This window comes from Oncorhynchus mykiss, chromosome 18 (genome assembly GCF_013265735.2).
Source record: "Oncorhynchus mykiss isolate Arlee chromosome 18, USDA_OmykA_1.1, whole genome shotgun sequence".
NCBI classification, from domain to species: Eukaryota; Metazoa; Chordata; class Actinopteri; order Salmoniformes; family Salmonidae; genus Oncorhynchus; species Oncorhynchus mykiss.
The window spans coordinates 46,857,222-46,878,608 of NC_048582.1; the positions used below are offsets into that span (position 1 = coordinate 46,857,222).

The 21,387-nt window shown below is 43.5% G+C and overlaps 1 protein-coding gene across 4 annotated transcripts in view; it reads right to left on the minus strand.

Moving 5' to 3' along the window:
* Positions 1–239: 239 nt before the first annotated feature.
* trappc9 (trafficking protein particle complex 9) overlaps positions 240–21,387 on the minus strand; it is a 283,555-nt gene continuing 262,407 nt past the window's right edge. For all 4 annotated transcript variants that reach the window (XM_036952949.1, XM_036952950.1, XM_036952948.1 and 1 more), the window contains 2 exons: positions 1,355–1,578; positions 240–1,236 (listed from right to left, as the gene is read on the minus strand). In XM_036952949.1, coding sequence (XP_036808844.1) covers positions 1,051–1,236; positions 1,355–1,578 — 410 coding nt within the window. In that variant the 3' untranslated portion in view covers positions 240–1,050. The remainder of the gene's footprint in view (positions 1,237–1,354; positions 1,579–21,387) is intronic.

The following is a 21,387-nucleotide window of genomic DNA, read 5'->3' on the forward strand; positions in this document are numbered from 1 at the left end:
AGCACCGGCTCTGTAGTCTCCCTCCTTAATTTAACGGGGGTAAACCTGGAGAGTTGATGCATCACGCATTACTTTATGTGCTTCTGTCTGAACGAAGGGGATGGGTTCCAGCGCAGCATGGGAATCTAGATCTCCTACATTAAGTTACCAGGTAAGTTTACAAGACTTGTTAATTGGCCAGACAGAAGAATGAGTGCAACTCTTTGCCCCCATTTATCAAATACATGCAAACAACGCCCTTTCAGAAGTTGGCTAAACTCAACATTTATTGTGAACATGCATTGTAGGATTTTATTGAGAGACAATGATACAGAGGCCCAAATATACAAGTTCAGTAGTAAAAATCAATGTTTACGGAGCGAGAGAGAGAGATCAAGCTAATGGCAGTAGCACAAAGCAATAGATGTGATCATGTGGTGGAATAAAAGCTCAGAATATATGACCGTATTTCCATAGAGATAGAAGTAGGATCATATAACCAGGAGGATGCTGCTTGGTAACCATGTTTACATGAGAGTATCTCTACGGTGCTGCTCAGACAGATTGTTGTGAGAGAAGGGTTGGACACACAACACAGAACTTGACTGGACCTGACACACTTCTCCCATTTGGAGCGCATCAGGACGGTACAGTGCCATGCATCAATGGGAAGCTGAGTGAAAAGCAGGAAAGAGGTGACCTTTTCACACGAACAATACAAAAAGTCCACAACCGATACTTTTCAATGATTATGGTGATGAAATTCATCATATGATTTTAAAGGTGATTTCCAAAATGTCCAGTAAGATCTACTGTATCCTACATGCTTTAACAGAGAGTACACACAAATACCTCAGAGTTATAGCAGCTATTTACAAATGATTGAGTGACATCAGCTAACCGCTAGAATATTTAGTCCAATGTCCTCTCCTCGAATGCTCCATCCATCCATGCCTTCAGCGGTGGGTGCAGTAAGTGGGTGAACCCGTCTCTCCTCGTTTACCTCTGATGTTTAGAGACTAGGAGGATCGAGAAAAAGACGTTTGATATTCAGGGATAGAGTGCCAGGCTCTATGCCCCAGCCTCTATGGGTGCCTCCAGGGCTTTGATGTGCACGCTGGGCAGGCCGAACCAGGATGGGGGCAGCTCCTTCCCCTGGCCAGCACTGTCATCCTGGAACTTGATGTTGAGGTAGAAGTCTCCAGTGTAGAGGAACAGGAGGGCGCCCATACACACAGAGTTCTCTGTGGGCTTCACCTAGGAAAACAACACAAAAGAGACATTCAGAGTGCCTATGGATAGCTAACTCATTGGAGAATAGTTTCACCACCAATCACACACACGAACATGCGCGTACACACACACACACACACACCGTGTCTATGTAGAAGGTGTTAGATCCTATGAAGGTGACTGCGTCCTGCAGGTCATAGTTCTGAACTCCGTTCTGGTAGTCCTGGAAGGGAACCACGGTCAGGGCGAACGGTCCGACCGCGTTCTTACTACGATTGGTCAGTTTCACCTCCAATGGCACGGCGTCACCCACCCTACAGTCGGCGATGATGTCACAGTCACACGGTTTCCCGTTCACCACCACGTCTAGAGAGAGAGGGAGTTAGGGATGAACACCTACATATCGAGACATTGTTTCAATTACCACATGGAAGCATAGATTGCTGTGTGCACGGTCACCTGCTGTAAATGAATTTGTTCCTCTATGAAATATTAGTGCTTGGTTGGATTTGAGGTTTGACTACTATTTCTGTAAGGAATGAATTTGTGAACAGAAGACAGACTTGTGGAGATCTTAAACGCGTCATGGAACAATTTCACTCAACATGTATTTTTCCCCAATCACAGGCGTGTCTCTCTCCGTCTCCTCAACAACCTGCATTCACATCTCAGAATGACCCACCCTCAGAGCTCGCTCGTTCTCTCTCTCTCTGCCGTTTCCATTTCATTTGCATTCATGAAAACACTATACACAGCCTTCACATGTGTAGACATGTCTCGCAGCACATTGTTTCTGGTGTGGGAGCAATAGTTTTAAAGGCGCTTTTATTTAAATTAACGGAGAGCGAGGGAGCTCTGGGATTAAAGGAATTCAGACTGCACCCTATCAATCTCACGCATGACTCATTTCTGTCAAGAAGGGACAAATGAGATGGTTGGAAACCCCCCCCCCCCCCCCCCCCCCCTCATTCTACTCCCATACTCTCACAGAGAGGCACCATCTCTCCCCTCTTTCTGCCTCTTCTCTCTGCATCGCCCCTCTCTGACATGTCCAACTGAGTTCAATTAAGGTGTAAATTAAATGTATCTAATGTGTAGCCAATCCAGATATGGCACTGTTTGGTGGAACCACCATGTTTGTTTTCTATAATGAGCTCTATGGTTCTTCTGCTCCTCTGGGTGGGGTCAGAAGATGAGGGAGAGAAACACACACACACAAGTGCAATGCCTTGTGGCTGTAGTTAGAAGTGCTACTCAGAGCCATTGAGGCCATGTGACATGAAAGAGATGCTCGGGTGTGTGTTGGGGTGCGTCCTCTGCTGTGGTGTGTTGTACCACAGATAGCGGAGCCTCACAGGCAGACGTACACAGACAGGGAGCCTGAAGACTGGAAGGAGCTACCAGAGAGCTGAGCCGTGCCACACTCCCTAGTGAAACAGAGCCAGGGTGTCCCACTCCAGGGAATCTTCAATTTTACCACAGTGCTATTCAGCTATACATCTAAAGCTACAGTGTATGTTGGAACCTGGAACGACACATTCAGCTATACATCTAAAGCTACAGTGTATGTTGGAACCTGGAACGACACATTCAGCTATACATCTAAAGCTACACTGTATGTTGGAACCTGGAACGACACATTCAGCTATACATCTAAAGCTACACTGTATGTTGGAACCTGGAACGACACATTCAGCTACACATCTAAAGCTACACTGTATGTTGGAACCTGGAACGACACATTCAGCTACACATCTAAAGCTACACTGTATGTTGGAACCTGGAACGACACATTCAGCTATACATCTAAAGCTACACTGTATGTTGGAACCTGGAACGACACATTCAGCTACACATCTAAAGCTACACTGTATGTTGGAACCTGGAACGACACATTCAGCTACACATCTAAAGCTACACTGTATGTAGGAACCTGGAACGACACATTCAGCTACACATCTAAAGCTACACTGTATGTTGGAACCTGGAACGACACATTCAGCTACACATCTAAAGCTACACTGTATGTTGGAACCTGGAACGACACATTCAGCTACACATCTAAAGCTACACTGTATGTAGGAACCTGGAACGACACATTCAGCTCCAGCTAGCTATACGTCTGCATTGTCAATATACCGAGCAGTCTTTTAACTCACTGCAATAGACTAAGCTACTTCTTTCAAAACCGAGAATACATACACAGAGGTTCTCTAGAGGAGAACGTTGTATGTCTCTCTGTCTGAGAAAAAGTTGTCTCCAAAACGAGTTGTGATGGAATGTGCTTGAAAGAGTAAAACGAGAGGGGGAGACGACTGAGATAGACGACAGTCAAGTCAAACAGTAGTAATGTGATCAGTACAGAGATGCCACCGTCAACATTACCACTACCCCTGAGTAGGAGAGGGTTTTTCTGGTAGGAATCCACTCTCAGTTCTAACTGGATTCTACAGTGTATAATTCAGATTATTGTCTTTTTAAAAGCCAGGTAATTATTTGGTGCAATTATGCTAAACATGGATCTGTGAGTATTTGAATAGTTCCTTTACCATATTGTTCATGATATTTGGGCTTTAGTGTCTCCACAGCTTGGAGGGACCTGTGGGACTTAACAATACACTCCTACAGTACACAACATTCATAGGTAGGCGATTCTAACGTGACACCTTTCCAATTGTTTAGAGTTAGTCGTTCAAAACTGCTTGGTAGGAGATGTGCAAATTACAGGTACAGTTGTAAACAGGGTTGATGAATTCCAACACATTAACTAGTGAATAAAAGAGGAAGGCAAGTGTGAGATGAGCTGAGTCACAGGCTGGTTTCTGTCGGGGGGCTGGAACATAATCATAATCATTTGGAAACTGAAAATTGACCACAACTAAACCCCAAATTAGATTATATTTGAAAATACCAATGATTTGTAGCTGAACTCCTGGTGATTTGAGTCTTTTTTTAAACTAAAAACCTTTGGGGGCCCAGATACAAAACACTTGCGGGCCGCCAGTTGCCAACCCCTGGCCGACACACACGCCTCAATCACCGCCTGAACATTTACAACACAAACTCCTGTTAACTCCTCTCTCCTCCTTGGTAGTCCATACAAAGCCTGAGTGACTGAGGGAGTCATTGAGGTAATACTTCAGCTCAACTCAAGAGTTAAGTACAGCCTGCAGTGTGAAGGGAGCCCAGGGTTACAGAGGAGGAACCTGCAGTGAAGAACTAACTAATGGCTATCACATTGACAGTTCTACCTCAGACCTTGTATGCCTTTCAATGAAGTGCTTAGCCATGCTGCACCATTATAAGTGGCATAAAAAAATAGTTTCACTTTAGGGGCTACATACAGTGTCTTTCTGTATTCAGGCAGCATCATAATCAAGACCTCCAGGGGTTACTGAGCACCGATGTGTGAGCGTGTTCGCTGAGTGGATTCCACGCTGTTCTCTTCCACCGCCATGATAAACATAACATGGTCTCTAAATAAGTAATAGACTCTGATTGGTGTTCCTCTTAACCAATAAACAAAGGGAAAGCGAAGAAACCCAGGCCTGTGATTGGTTGACTGGACAAGGCACCCAGCATCTTGTTCCATCTTCCCCAGAGAAGAATGTGACAGATTTCTCCTTAATAGCATACGCTGCATAATGTGTGTGTGTTTACCGTGCGTCTGTTAAACACTACCCCCCATCAGTCCCTGCCCTGCATGGTTCTCAGTGCTAGACAGGTGTGTGATGTAAACAAGGTGATTAAACCATGTGTGTGATTTAAGTCTTTGGGGGTTTGAGTAAACACACATCACCCTGTCACCCCAGGGCCGCAGTGCTGAGAGGATGAAGTGAAGCAGAATTAATAGTTACATTAAAAGACCATGTTTTGTTACCGAACAAGAAGCCACCTATAACAGGAGAGAGAGAGAAAACTGGAGAACAAACGGTTCCCTTTCCTCATTCTCATACTGGTGTATTAGAGGGAGGGAGGGAGAGAGGGAGGAACGGAATGGTGAGAGAAAGAGGAGGAATAGAAAGGTTGGGAGGAAGGAGGGGGAGCCGTCTGACAGAAGAATTGTACTAATAAAACACCAAACACAGACATATAAACACATTCCAGCAGACTGGGTAGTGGGGGAATAGAGACACAGAGAGATAGAGGGAGAGGGAGACAGAGAGAGAGAGACAGAGAGAGAGAGAGAGAGACAGAGAGAGAGAGACAGAGAGAGAGACAGAGCGAGGGAGAGAGAGAGACAGCAGAAGAGAGCGAGCGAGAAAGAGCGCGAGAATGAGCGAGAGAGAGAGCGTGACAGAGACTTCACTGCAATTAAACACACCACTAGCTACAACAGCTGCTCCCTTTGCAGTCGCAACAAGTGGTCTGTAGCTTTCTTTTTTTGTTGTTGCTGTGGCCACACTCTACTGCGGAGGCAAAGAGCTGCGCTGTGGCGTCACCACAGCAACCAGGCTTGGCCCCAGCCAGTGCAGGGCAGAGAGAGAGATATAGGAGAGAGGGCTAGATGGAGGAGAGAGAGCGAGTGAGGGAGAGAGCGTGAGCGGGAGGGAAAGAGAGAGGGAGAGAGGAAAAGAGGGAGAGAGAGTGAGCGGGAGGGAAAGAGAGAGGAAGAGAGAGTGAGAGAGGGACCTGCTGAAGACACTACATTACAATATGAGTGAGGATATCACTGATCAAAACTAGCGAGTCTGTGAGATAAAACAAACCTCACAGCGTATTTTCTCTACTTCTATGTGATAGAAAAATAATGTGTTTACCTGATTTGTTTGATATTAATAGTTAGCAATTAATACTTAACAAATAGGAAGACATTTATGTTCTGTTTAATTGTGTTTCTGTAGTTAGTCTGGGCGTATGGTCAAGAAATGGGTTTTGCTAGAGATAGCTTGAGCTGACAATGACTTGGTGATAAAACCTAAAGCTGGCATTCCATAGACAAGATGTGGTGTGTGTGTCCCGAGACAGAGATAGCTTGGAAGAGTTTAGAAAAACGCCCCACTGTCTCATCATCCTGGCATCTGGGAAACTAAGCCGGGTTGGAAAAAGTCTGACTAAGCACTTTTAGGTCCTATATAAGATCTAGTTTTTCATTTTCATTTAGGCTCTCGGCCCAAGACTGTAGGGTTGACGGTTTTATTATTGCAATAACGAACCGATATTGAATAACGATGATAGTTGAAGAACTGACAAAGTGTCTCTCACTTGATTAGAATATTCCAGCACAACCTACATCAGATAAGGTCTCCTCTCTAGGAATTAGTGCCAATTCTCCAGGCTGAGTGTGAGTGAACGTGCGCGCGCGCGCGCATGTGTGTGTGTGTTCAGTGGCAGTCGTAGCGTATCACCAGGTTGATTCAACACAGCAGCATGATGGAGTCAGTCAGTCATATTCGATGGGAAGGAGACTGGAGGACTCAGCAGGAAGACAAAGATGCTGCTGCAGGACATTCTCAGTGCATAGCTTCTCCCATGGGGGTTCTCTCTTACATGATGTCTGTGTCTTTACTACTTCTAAATACTAGCTGTCACCTGATTCTGCTAGGTCAGGAGAGACCTTTGGTCATGTTAAGGTAGCTGTGTAGTTACCCAGGTGGTATGGTTCTATTTATGATGCCTTTCAGGCTAAATCAAGAAAAAAAAAAGAAAAAAAAATACTATGTGGACCCAGGTGTGCTAGCAAGGCCTAGTACGAGGCCTAACTACAGGGAACGTTTAATAGTGCCCAGTAACCCCTTTAGGCCAGGGTCCTTGATGCATAAACTGATGGGAGCCTGAGCGTGCTGGCTGTCTAAAGGTTGGTTGGGATGTGTGCATGTGTGTGTGTGAGTGTGTGTGCCCGTAAAAGGTTGCGGTGTGGCGTGGTGTAACTAAAAATATCCCCACCCCCAGCGCCATCTGGCCCTTTACAACTATATCGCCATAACAACCAGCAGCACTACTTCTGTTGTCTTTCACCACCATGAACAATCAGCTTTTAAAGGTTCAATCTGTTACAGCGGGAGGAGAGAGGAGAAGAGGAGAGAAGTTAGGGAAATACAATGTTTTGTCTTCACAAGCTAGGTTTCCATCCAATTACTGACAGATGGTCATCCAAATATTATAAAATAGCGCTGTGTTTCTACCATACTGACTTGTGGCAGAAAAAAAATCAGTACGTGATGACAAGTACTGTGTGGGTAGGCTGTGCGGGTAGGCTGTGCGGGTAGACTGTGTGGGTAGGAGTTGTCTAGTCTACATGGTGAGATTATTATGGATAAGAGAGAGAATAATTGTATTTATCAAATGGCAGTCAAGCATCGATCATCATGTCACCAGACTAATATCCTTGATATTTACTGGAAAGGAGTATCAAGCTTATCACGTGCACTTGTGAACTTCCTCATAACTTATTTCATCTGTAGCCTAACAAACTGCATGCTCTGAGTTGTAGAGAGAGAGAGACAGAGAGAGAGACAGAGAGTAGAGAGAGAGAGAGACAGAGAGTAGAGAGAGAGAGAGACAGAGAGAGTAGAGAGAGAGAGACAGAGACAGAGAGTAGAGAGAGAGACAGAAAACTGAAGAAAATTAACAATAATGACAAATGGTTTGATGAAGAATGCAAAAATCTAAGAAAGAAATTGAGAAACCTGTCCAACCAAAAACATAGAGACCCGGAAAACCTGAGTCTACGCCTTCACTATGGTGAATCACTAAAACAATACAGAAATACACTACGGAAAAAGAAGGAACAGCATGTCAGAAATCAGCTCAATGCAATTGAAGAATCCATAGACTCTAACCACTTCTGGGAAAATTGGAAAACACTAAACAAACAACAACACGAAGAATTATCTATTCAAAATGGAGATGTATGGGTAAACCACTTCTCCAATCTTTTTGGCTCTATAACAAAGAATAAAGAGCAAAAACATATACATGATCAAATACAGATCTTAGAATCATCTATTAAAGACTACCAGAACCCACTGGATTCTCCAATTACATTGAATGAGTTACAGGACAAAATAAAAACCCTCCAACCCAAAAAGGCCTGTGGTGTTGATGGTATCCTCAATGAAATGATCAAATATACAGACAACAAATTCCAATTGGCTATACTAAAACTCTTTAACATCATCCTTAGCTCTGGCATCTTCCCCAATATTTGGAACCAAGGACTGATCACCCCAATCCACAAAAGTGGAGACAAATTTGACCCCAATAACTACCGTGGAACATGTGTCAACAGTAACCTTGGGAAAATCCTCTGCATTATCATTAACAGCAGACTCGTACATTTCCTCAATGAAAACAATGTACTGAGCAAATGTCAAATTGGCTTTTTACCAAATTACCGTACAACAGACCATCTATTCACCCTGCACACCCTAATTGACAACCAAACAAACCAAAACAAAGGCAAAGTCTTCTCATGCTTTGTTGATTTAAAAAAAGCCTTCGACTCAATTTGGCATGAGGGTCTGCTATACAAACTGATGGAAAGTGGTGTTGGGGGTAAAACATACGACATTATAAAATCCATGTACACAAACAACAAGTGTGCGGTTAAAATTGGCAAAAAACACACATTTCTTCACACAGGGTCGTGGGTTTAGACAGGGGTGCAGCTTAAGCCCCACCCTCTTCAACATATATATCAACGAATTGGCGCGGGCACTAGAAAAGTCTGCAGCACCCGGCCTCACCCTGCTAGAATCCAAAGTCAAATGTCTGCTGTTTGCTGATGATCTGGTGCTTCTGTCACCAACCAAGGAGGGCCTACAGCAGCACCTAGATCTTATGCACAGATTCTGTCAGACCTGGGCCCTGACAGTAAATCTCAGTAAGACCAAAATAATGGTGTTCCAAAAAAGGTCCAGTCACCAGGACCACAAATACAAATTCCATCTAGACACTGTTGCCCTAGAGCACACAAAAGACTATACATACCTTGGCCTAAACATCAGCGCCACAGGGGCGGCAGGGTAGCCTAGTGGTTAGAGCGTTGGACTAGTAACCGGAAGGTTGCAAGTTCAAACCCCCAAGCTGACAAGGTACAAATCTGTTGTTCTGCCCCTTAACAGTTAATTCCTAGGCCGTCATTGAAAATAAGAATTTGTTCTTAACTGACTTGCCTAGTTAAATAAAGGTAAGAAAAAAAAGCTGTGAACGATCTGAGAGACAAGGCAAGAAGGGCATTCTATTCCATCAAAAGGAACATACATTTCAACATACCAATTAGGATTTGGCTAAAAATACTTGAATCAGTCATAGAGCCCATTGCCCTTTATGGTTGTGAGGTCTGCTCACCAACCAAGACTTCACAAAATGGGACAAATTGAGACTCTGCACGCATAATTCTGCAAAAATATCATCCGTGTACAACGTAGAACACCAAATAATGCATGCAGAGCAGAATTAGGCCGATACCCACTAATTATCAAAATCCAGAAAAGAGCCGTTAAATTCTAGAACCACCTAAAAGGAAACGATTCCCAAACCTTCCATAAAAAGCCATCACCTACAGAGAGATGAACCTGGAGAAGAGTCCCCTAAGCAAGCTGGTCCTGGGGCTCTGTTCACAAACACACCCTACAGAGCCCCAGGACAACAGCACAATTAGACCCAACCAAATCATGAGAAAACAAAAAGATAATTACTTGACACATTGGAAAGAATTAACAAAAAAACAGAGCAAACTAGAATGCTATTTGGCCCTACACAGAGAGTACACAGCGGCAGAATACCTGACCACTGTGACTGACCCAAAATTAAGGAAAGCTTTGACTATGTACAGACTCAGTGAGCATAGCCTTGCTATTGAGAAAGGCCGCCATAGGCAGAGATTCGTGACAAGCAAGATTCGTGACTTGTTGCCACGAGAAAAGAGCGACCAGTGAAGAACACACACCATTGTAAATACAACCCATATTTATGCTTATTTATTTAATCTTGTGTCCTTTAACCATTTGTACATTGTTAAAACACTGTGTATATATATATAATATGACATTTGTAATGTCTTTATTATTTTGAAACTTCTGTATGTGTAATGTTTACTGTTAATTTTTGTTTTTCACTTTATGTATTATCTACCTCACTTGCTTTGGCAATGTTAACACGTTTCCCATGCCAATAAAGCTCTTGAATTGACAGAGAGAGAGAGACAGAGAGAGACAGACAGAGAGAGAGACAGAGAGAGGAGACAGTAGACAGAGAGAGAGAGAGAGAGAGAGAGAGAGAGAGAGAGAGAGAGAGAGAGAGAGAGAGCCTGAGTAATGTAAAAATTGACTGGCCCCTGCCTGACTGACTCTCTCACTTATCAACTAGAAAAAACACACACCTGCCTCTCTCCTCTGAATGGTTGTCATTTTGGCTGCTGGCTATAGACAGACCTGCTTATTCCCAACATAACAATATGAGAGAGCTTTAATTAGTAGAAGTTCTATGAAGCATGACTAATACTGCACGCACGCACGCGAGACAGTTAGATGCCGAAATATCATACCCCCCCCCCCAAAATGCTGACCTCCCCTGTTATTGTAATGGTGAAAGGTTAGCATGTCTTGGGGGTTTGATATCTGTAACTTTCTCACTCATCATCATTACAGATTCTATCAGGACTACATGTAATCATGGTATCATCCACATGAACGTAGAAGTGTTTAGAAACATTCCATACTTATTTACAATAAAAGCTCACTGCACACTGGAGTGTTTAAATAGTGTTGCCGTCTCCACACGCAACAGGGAAGTTTCCCTTCTTCCACTGTGGACTCTCTGTCTATAGATGCAGACCTCTTTGGTCGCCGTAGCACCAGCACCCCATAATACTGTACGTAACAAGGAGATGGAGAGAGAGTGGCCAGATGCCATTGGATACCACTGGCTCCAATCTAAAGATGGAAATGTAATTTGTTGTGTCTCATTTGATCCCTCTCTCCGACTCTCCTTTTTCTACTTCAGTCAGAACCAATTGAGGCAATTTCCATGTATAATTATCTATTCTATTTGGGGCTTCCTGAACTGGCAGCGTCTGGTCGTTTGTTATTCAGTCCAGATCGGCCATCACAGCCCCAGAGGGAATGTGTTCACTGCATACTACTAGCAGGCTACATTTATTCCAATAAATGGTTGCTAAGAATAGAATTGTTATGCGTTCCAAGTGGCACAGCGGTCTAAGGCACTGACCCGGGTTCGATCCCAGGCTGTGTCACAACCGGCAGTGACCATAGGGCGGTGCAAAATTGGCCCAGCGGTGTCCGGGTTAGGGGAGGGGCTTTACTTGTGGCGGGCCAGAAGCCTGCAGGCTGACTTCTGTCGTCAGTTGAACCGTGTTTCCTCTGACACATTGGTGCAGCTGGCTACCACTACCATGTTAAGTGGGCGGGTGTTCAGCAACGCCTCTCCCGAGCCCGTTGGGGAGTTGCAGCGATGAGACAAGATCATAATTGGATGTCACAAGATTGGGGAGAGAAAGGAGATAAAATACAAACAAATAATATCAACTATTGTTAGACAATGCAGCGCAGCACACCCACACACTCCGAACTAACAGGTCAGTTCTGTGTTTCCCACCTCAGTGGTTGAGGTTACGATGTGGTGTAGGCTGATTCTAGATCTGTGCCTAAGGGCAGCATTTACCCACAACAGAGCCCAAACTGCAGTAAACATTATTCAGCCTGGTTCAGAACCATGGACAGCTCTGGGTAGCCTACCTCCTTCAGTCCTGCCATAATTACTGAGTCAGGGCATTTTCTTTCAAGAACCATCATAGCAGGTGTTTATGATTCAAGTCAGAATCAACCAAGAAAAGTTTAAATGGTGAGACTTTCACAGTTTGGCTAGGTACCGTTGTATCTGAGAGGTATGCCACTCAGAAAGAGGTAATCCAGGGGTGGGAATTAAGTAACTAAGGCCCTGTTAAAAACAAAACCCTGCACTTCTTATGACGGATATTTGTGAATAACCAAACAGTGCTTCCCAGACACAGCAAAGTGAGAAATGACTATGAACAGCTGATTCTCTAAGGGGTAGGTAGGGAAGAGAAGAGCGGTGAGGGAGAAGTGAAACAGGATTATTGTATTTTATTAGGGAGAGGACCGAGTCTGCACCACCACTGCTGCTGAAACCTGCTGAAATCAATGGTTTGACTGTCATTTCACAATTCGATTTAGGCTAAAAGCTGTGTTTGTTCAGATGGGCTCTCAAAGGGGACCCGTCACAACATGAGGCTGTTATTACTGTGATGTTTGCATGCGGAACATTAATTTGTGATGATGTGTGATATGACATCATCCTCCAGCACAACTTCCCCCTCTGTTCATAGCAGTCTATTCATGCACAATAACACAGACCCCCCCCCCCCCCCCCAGGCGTCCAGCCATTAGGCTACAGCCAGAATCACAGGTTGGAAAACCAGTGTCATATTCTTATTCTCTAAAGGCCAAACAAACAGTAAACAAACAGCTTTCAGCATTTTCCAAATGACTTTCATTAGCGTTATCGCCACCCTTCTGAGCTGCTTTACCCCCCTACATCCCTGATAGAGACAAAGTCCACCTCTGAGGACTCGGTGTTTGGGCCGTGTCAGTATGAAGCCAGTGATTTATGTCAGAGCTGAACCGAGCAGAGCGGGAGAGCTAGGCGCTGAGGATCCACTTGAGCACAAAGCAACGAGCCATTCGCTGCAAAGCCCTGTTAATCACATAGATAGAAGAGAATTCAAATGATTCCCTATTTCCCCAGCAGACTACAACAGCCACAGTGTTCTGGGGGCTAGAGAAATAACAACAGATTTCAAAGGCCAGATTGTAGGGAGGAATAATGAAGTCAAAAAGAGCTGTTTGACTAACTCTAATGTGATTATCCAGCTCTTTCTAACATCCAGACCAGAGGTAGGCAACACTGGGCCTGAAGGGCCACTTTATGTTTTTGAACGAACTAACCTGGAAGACCAAATGTGTTGAATTTAGTCAATCACTGAAGTGGCCAATTAGCTCAGTTGGTCTGGTGTGGTGCCTAGTTGGGACAAAATCCTGCAGTCCCAGCGGGACTCCAAGAAGAAGGTTGCTTAGCCCTGATCCAGAGAATTCTATAAAGGAGACATCTTTCCTTGGAGAGTAGAATTTTAACAGCATCGATCACTTCAAGTAAAACAGCTGAAAGATAAGCCTATCCAATGTGTTTTACCTAGCCATTCTTACGCTTCAACGGCCCAACATGACACCGTCCGTTGTTCTTCTCCCACCATTAACATGGTCCAACATGGTTTTGACATGGTTTCAACATGGTCCAACATGGTTTTAACATGGTCCAACATGGTTTTAATATGATCACACATGGTTTAAACATGGTTTTAATATGATCACACATGGTCACACATGGTTTTAAACATGGTCACACATGGTTTTAAACATGGTCACACATGGTTTTAACATGGTCACGCATGGTTTTAACATGGTCACACATGGTTTTAACATGGTCACACATGGTTTTAACATGGTCCAACATGGTTTTGACATGATCACACATGGTTTCAACATGGACCAACATGGTTGACATGGTTTTAACATGGTCCTGACATGGTTTTGACATGGTCCAACATGGTTTTGACATGGTCCAACATGGTTTTGACATGGTCCATCATGGGTTTAACATGGTTTTGACATGTTCCAACATGATTTTGACATGGTCCAACATGATTTTGACATGGTCCAACATGGTTTTGACATGGTCCAACATGGTTTTGACATGGTCCAACATGGTTTTGACATGGTCCAACATTGTTTTGACATGGTACAACATGGTTTTAACATGTTTTTAACACGGTTTTAACATGGTCCAACATGGTTTTAACATGGTTTTGACATGGTCCAACATGGTTTTGACATGGTTTTAACATGGTTTTAACATGGTCCAACATGGTTTTGACATGGTTTTAACATGGGTTTAACATGGTCCAACATGGTTTTAACATGGTTTTGACATGGTCCAACATGGTTTTAACATGGTTTTAACATGGTCCAACATGGTTTTAACATGGTTTTGACAAGGTTTTGACATGGTTTTGACACGGTTTAAACATGGTCCAACATGGTTTTGACATGGTTTTAACATGGGTTTAACATGGTCCAACATGGTTTTAACATGGTTTTGACATGGTCCAACATGGTTTTGACATGGTCCAACATGGTTTTGACATCGTTTAACATGGTTTTGACATTTATTTATTTTTTTATTTTTTATTTTACCTTTATTTAACCAGGTAGGCAAGTTGAGAACAAGTTCTCATTTACAATTGCGACCTGGCCAAGATAAAGCAAAGCAGTTCGACAGATACAACAACACAGAGTTACACATGGAGTAAAACAAACATACAGTCAATAATAAAGTATAAACAAGTCTATATACAATGTGAGCAAATGAGGTGAGAAGGGAGGTAAAGGCAAAAAAAAGGCCTTGGTGGCAAGGTAAATACAATATAGCAAGTAAAACACTGGAATGGTAGTTTTGCAATGGAAGAATGTGCAAAGTAGAAATAAAAATAATGGGGTGCAAAGGAGCAAAATAAATAAATAAATTAAATACAGTTGGGAAAGAGGTAGTTGATAGGGCTGAATTATATGTGGGCTATGTACAGGTGCAGTAATCTGTGAGCTGCTCTGACAGTTGGTGCTTAAAGCTAGTGAGGGAGATAAGTGTTTCCAGTTTCAGAGATTTTTGTAGTTCGTTCCAGTCATTGGCAGCAGAGAACTGGAAAGAGAGGCGGCCAAAGAAAGAATTGGTTTTGGGGGTGACTAGAGAGATATACCTGCTGGAGCGTGTGCTACAGGTGGGAGATGCTATGGTGACCAGCGAGCTGAGATAAGGGGGGACTTTACCTAGCAGGGTCTTGTAGATGACATGGAGCCAGTGGGTTTGGCGACGAGTATGAAGCGAGGGCCAGCCAACGAGAGCGTACAGGTCGCAATGGTGGGTAGTGTATGGGGCTTTGGTGACAAAACGGATTGCACTGTGATAGACTGCATCCAGTTTGTTGAGTAGGGTATTGGAGGCTATTTTGTAAATTACATCGCCAAAGTCGAGGATTGGTAGGATGGTCAGTTTTACAAGGGTATGTTTGGCAGCATGAGTGAAGGATGCTTTGTTGCGAAATAGGAAGCCAATTCTAGATTTAACTTTGGATTGGAGATGTTTGATATGGGTCTGGAAGGAGAGTTTACAGTCTAACCAGACACCTAAGTATTTGTAGTTGTCCACGTATTCTAAGTCAGAGCCGTCCAGAGTAGTGATGTTGGACAGGCGGGTAGGTGCAGGTAGTGATCGGTTGAAGAGCATGCATTTAGTTTTACTTGTATTTAAGAGCAGTTGGAGGCCACGGAAGGAGAGTTGTATGGCATTGAAGCTTGCCTGGAGGGTTGTTAACACAGTGTCCAAAGAAGGGCCGGAAGTATACAGAATGGTGTCGTCTGCGTAGAGGTGGATCAGAGACTCACCAGCAGCAAGAGCGACCTCATTGATGTATACAGAGAAGAGAGTCGGTCCAAGAATTGAACCCTGTGGCACCCCCATAGAGACTGCCAGAGGTCCGGACAACAGACCCTCAGATTTGACACACTGAACTCTATCAGAGAAGTAGTTGGTGAACCAGGCGAGGCAATCATTTGAGAAACCAAGGCTGTTGAGTCTGCCGATGAGGATGTGGTGATTGACAGAGTCGAAAGCCTTGGCCAGATCAATGAATACGGCTGCACAGTAATGTTTCTTATCGATGGCGGTTAAGATATCGTTTAGGACCTTGAGCGTGGCTGAGGTACACCCATGACCAGCTCTGAAACCAGATTGCATAGCAGAGAAGGTATGGTGAGATTCAAAATGGTCGGTAATCTGTTTGTTGACTTGGCTTTCGAAGACCTTAGAAAGGCATGGTAGGATAGATATAGGTCTGTAGCAGTTTGGGTCAAGAGTGTCCCCCCCTTTGAAGAGGGGGATGACCGCAGCTGCTTTCCAATCTTTGGGAATCTCAGACGACACGAAAGAGAGGTTGAACAGGCTAGTAATAGGGGTGGCAACAATTTCGGCAGATAATTTTAGAAAGAAAGGGTCCAGATTGTCTAGCCCGGCTGATTTGTAGGGGTCCAGATTTTGCAGCTCTTTCAGAACATCAGCTGAATGGATTTGGGAGAAGGAGAAATGGGGAAGGCTTGGGCGAGTTGCTGTTGGGGGTGCAGTGCTGTTGACAGGGGTAGGAGTAGCCAGGTGGAAAGCATGGCCAGCAGTAGAAAAATGCTTATTGAAATTTTCAATTATGGTGGATTTATCAGTGGTGACAGTGTTTCCTATCTTCAGTGCAGTGGGCAGCTGGGAGGAGGTGTTCTTATTCTCCATGGACTTTACAGTGTCCCAGAACTTTTTTGAGTTAGTGTTGCAAGAAGCAAATTTCTGCTTGAAAAAGCTAGCCTTGGCTTTTCTAACTGCCTGTGTATAATGGTTTCTAGCTTCCCTGAACAGCTGCATATCACGGGGGCTGTTCGATGCTAATGCAGAACGCCATAGGACGTTTTTGTGTTGATTAAGGGCAGTCAGGTCTGGGGAGAACCAAGGGCTATATCTGTTCCTGGTTCTAAATTTCTTGAATGGGGCATGTTTATTTAAGATGGTTAGGAAGGCATTTTTAAAAAATATCCAGGCATCCTCTACTGACGGGATGAGGTCAATATCCTTCCAGGATACCCCGGCCAGGTCGATTAGAAAGGCCTGCTCGCTGAAGTGTTTCAGGGAGCGTTTTACAGTGATGAGAGGAGGTCGTTTGACCGCTGACCCATTACGGATGCAGGCAATGAGGCAGTGATCGCTGAGATCTTGGTTGAAGACAGCAGAGGTGTATTTAGAGGGGAAGTTGGTTAGGATGATATCTATGAGGGTGCCCGTGTTTAAGGCTTTGGGGAGGTACCTGGTAGGTTCATTGATAATTTGTGTGAGATTGAGGGCATCAAGTTTAGATTGTAGGATGGCTGGGGTGTTAAGCATGTTCCAGTTTAGGTCGCCTAGCAGCACGAGCTCTGAAGATAGATGGGGGGCAATCAGTTCACATATGGTGTCCAGAGCACAGCTGGGGGCAGAGGGTGGTCTATAGCAGGCGGCAACGGTGAGAGACTTGTTTTTAGAAAGGTGGATTTTTAAAAGTAGAAGTTCAAATTGTTTGGGTACAGACCTGGATAGTAGGACAGAACTCTGCAGGCTATCTTTGCAGTAAATTGCAACACCGCCCCCTTTGGCAGTTCTATCTTGTCTGAAAATGTTGTAGTTTGGAATTAAAATGTCTGAATTTTTGGTGGTCTTCCTAAGCCAGGATTCAGACACAGCTAGAACATCCGGGTTGGCAGAGTGTGCTAAAGCAGTGAAAAGAACAAACTTAGGGAGGAGGCTTCTAATGTTAACATGCATGAAACCAAGGCTATTACGGTTACAGAAGTCGTCAAAAGAGAGCGCCTGGGGAATAGGAGTGGAGCTAGGCACTGCAGGGCCTGGATTCACCTCTACATCGCCAGAGGAACATAGGAGGAGTAGAATAAGGGTGCGACTGAAAGCAATAAGAATTGGTCGTCTAGAACGTCTGGAACAGAGAGTAAAAGGAGGTTTCTGGGGGCGATAAAATAGCATCAAGGTATAATGTACAGACAAAGGTAAGGTAGGATGTGAATACAGTGGAGGTAAACCTAGGTATTGAGTGATGAAGAGAGAGATATTGTCTCTAGAAACATCATTGAAACCAGGAGATGTCATTGCATGTGTGGGTGGTGGAACTAATAGGTTGGATAAGGTATAGTGAGCAGGACTAGAGGCTCTACAGTGAAATAAGCCAATAAACACTAACCAGAACAGCAATGGACAAGACATATTGACATTAAGGAGAGGCATGCTTAGTCGAGTGATCAAAAGGGTCCAGTGAGTGGAGAGGTTGGTTTAGGGTCACGGCGATTTAGACAGCTAGCCAAGCCAACCGGTAGCAAGCTAGCATAGGATGGAGTCTGTTGTTAGCCACCTCTTGCGTTCGGTCAGTAGATTAGTGGGGTTCCGTGTGGTAGAGGGGATTAATCCAAATCACACAACAACAAAAATAAGAACAATAGATATAGTTATAGAGGCCCGAGAAGAAAACATAATAATTCAAATAAATAAATTGTCCGATTGTCTATTCAGATAGCAGCCGGAAAGACAGCTAACGGTTAGCGGGCCGCAGATGGGCGTTCCGGTAACGTCGCGACAGAGGAGCCAGCCGGATCTCCTTCAGGTAGATAACGTCGGCAGTCCGGTTGTGAAGGCCCGGTGGGGCTCCGCGTAGGCAGTGAAACGGGTCCGGATAGGTGACTGCAGCCCAGGAGTGAATGATGGAACTCAGGCGTGATTGACGGAGCTGGCTAGCACCGGAACAATCGATGTTTGCTCCGGAATCGACGAAAGCCGACTGTCACACGGATAGCAGCTAGCTAGCTGTGAGATCCGGGTATGAACGTCCAGAGAGCAGTTGAAATCCAGGGACATGGAGAGAAAAAAAAAAAAAAAAAAAAAAAAAATGGTCCGGTATGTTCCGTTTCCCGAGCCGCGCTGCGCCGTACAAAACTGGCGATAGATTTTCGATAGATTTTCGAACTAAAGGACAGCCGATGACCACAAACCGTGGTTAGCTTCTGATTAGCTTCTGGGCTAGCTCCTGGCTAGCTTCTGGCTAGTTTCTGGCCAGCCTCCTGGAGTTTCTGGCTAGCTTCCTGAAGGATTGCAGATCTGAGGTAAATAATACTTTTTTATAAATATAAATTGGTGAGGCTGGTTGCAGGAGAGTGTTTAGAAGATGAGTTGATGGAAAATAAAAATAAAATGTATGTGAAAAAAAGTTGTAAATATATATATATACAGGACACGACAAGACGAGGACAAAAGACGTCTGAACTGCTATGCGATCTTGGAGAAAAAAAAAGTCATAGTACAACATGGTTTTAACATGGTTCAACATGGTTTTAACATGGTTTTGACATGGTCCAACATCGTTTTAACATGGTTTTGACATGGTTTAAACATGGTTTTAACATGGTCCAACATGGTTTTGACATGGTTTTAACATGGTTTTAACATGGTCCAACATGGTTTTGACATGCATGGTTTTGACATGGTCCAACATGGTTTTGACATGGTCCAACATGGTCCAACATGGTTTTGACATGGTCCAAAATGTTTTTGACATGGTCCAACATGGTTTTAACATGATCACACATGGTTGTAACATGACCACACATGGTTGTAACATGATCACACATGGTTGTAACATGATCACACATGGTTTTAACATGGTCACACATGGTTTTAACATGATCACACATGGTTTTAACATGATCACACATGGTTTTAACATGGTCACACATGGTTTTAACATGGTCCTAACATGGTCCAACATGGTTTTAACATGGTTTTGACATGGTCCAACATGGTTTTGAAATTGTCCAACATGGTTTTAACATGGTCACACATGGTTTTAACATGGTCACACATGGTTTTGACATGGTCTAACATGGTTTTAACATGGTTTTGACATGGTTTAAACATGGTCCAACATGGTTTTGACATGGGTTTAACATGGATTTAACATGGTTTAACATGGATTTAACATGGTCCAACATGGTTTTAACATGGTTTTGACATGGTCCAACATGATTTTGACATGGTCCAACATCGTTTTAACATGGTTTAAACATGGTTTTAACATGGTCCAACATGGTTTTGACATGGTTTTAACATGGTTTTAACATGGTCCAACATGGTTTTGACATGGTCCAACATGGTTTTGACATGGTCCAAAATGTTTTTGACATGGTCCAACATGGTTTTAACATGATCACACATGGTTGTAACATGATCACACATGGTTGTAACATGATCACACATGGTTGTAACATGATCACACATGGTTGTAACATGATCACACATGGTTGTAACATGATCACACATGGTTTTAACATGATCACACATGGTTTTAACATGGTCACACATGGTTTTAACATGGTATTAACATGGTCCAACATGGTTTTAACATGGTCCTAACATGGTCCAACATGGTTTTAACATGGTTTTGAAATTGTCCAACATGGTTTTAACATGGTCACACATGGTTTTAACATGGTCACACATGGTTTTGACATGGTCTAACATGGTTTTAACATGGTTTTGACATGGTCCAACATGGTTTTAACATGGTTTTAACATGGTCCAACATGATTTTGACATGGTTTTAACATGGTTTTGACATGGTCCAACATGGTTTTAACATGGTCCAACATGGTCACACATGGTTTTAACATGGTCCAACCTGGTTTTGACATGGTCCAGCATGGTTTTGACATGGTCCAACATGGTTTTAACTTGGTTTTGACATGGTCCAACATGATTTTGACATGGTCCAAAATGGTTTGGACATGGTCCAACATGGTTTTGACATCGCTTAATATGGTTTTGACATGGTCCAACATGGTTTTAACATGATTTTAACATGGTCCAACATGGTTTTGTCATGGTCCAACATGGTTTTGACATGTTTCAACATGGTTTTGACATGGTCCAAAATGGTTTGGACATGGTCCAACATGGTTTTGACATCGCTTAATATGGTTTTGTCATGGTCCAACATGGTTTTGACATGGTCCAACATGGTTTTAACATGGTCCAATATGGTCCAACATGGTTTTGACATGGTCCAACATGGTTTTGACATGGTCCAACATGGTTTTGACATGGTCCAACATGGTTTTAACATCACAAATGGTTTTAACATGGTCCAACATGGTTTTAACATGGTCCAACATGGTTTTAACATGGTCCTAACATGGTCCAACATTGTTTTAACATGATCACACATGGTTTTAACATGATCACACATGGTTTTAACATGATCACACATGGTTTTAACATGGTCACACATGGTTTTGACATGGTCACACATGGTTTTGACATGGTCCAACATGGTTTTAACATGGTCCAACATGGTTTTGACATGGTTCAACATGGTTTTGACATGGTTCAACATGGTTTTGACATGGTCCAACATGGTTTTAACATGATCACACATGGTTTTAACATGGTTTTGACATGGTCACACATGGTTTTAACATGGTTTTAACATGGTCCAACATGGTTTTAACA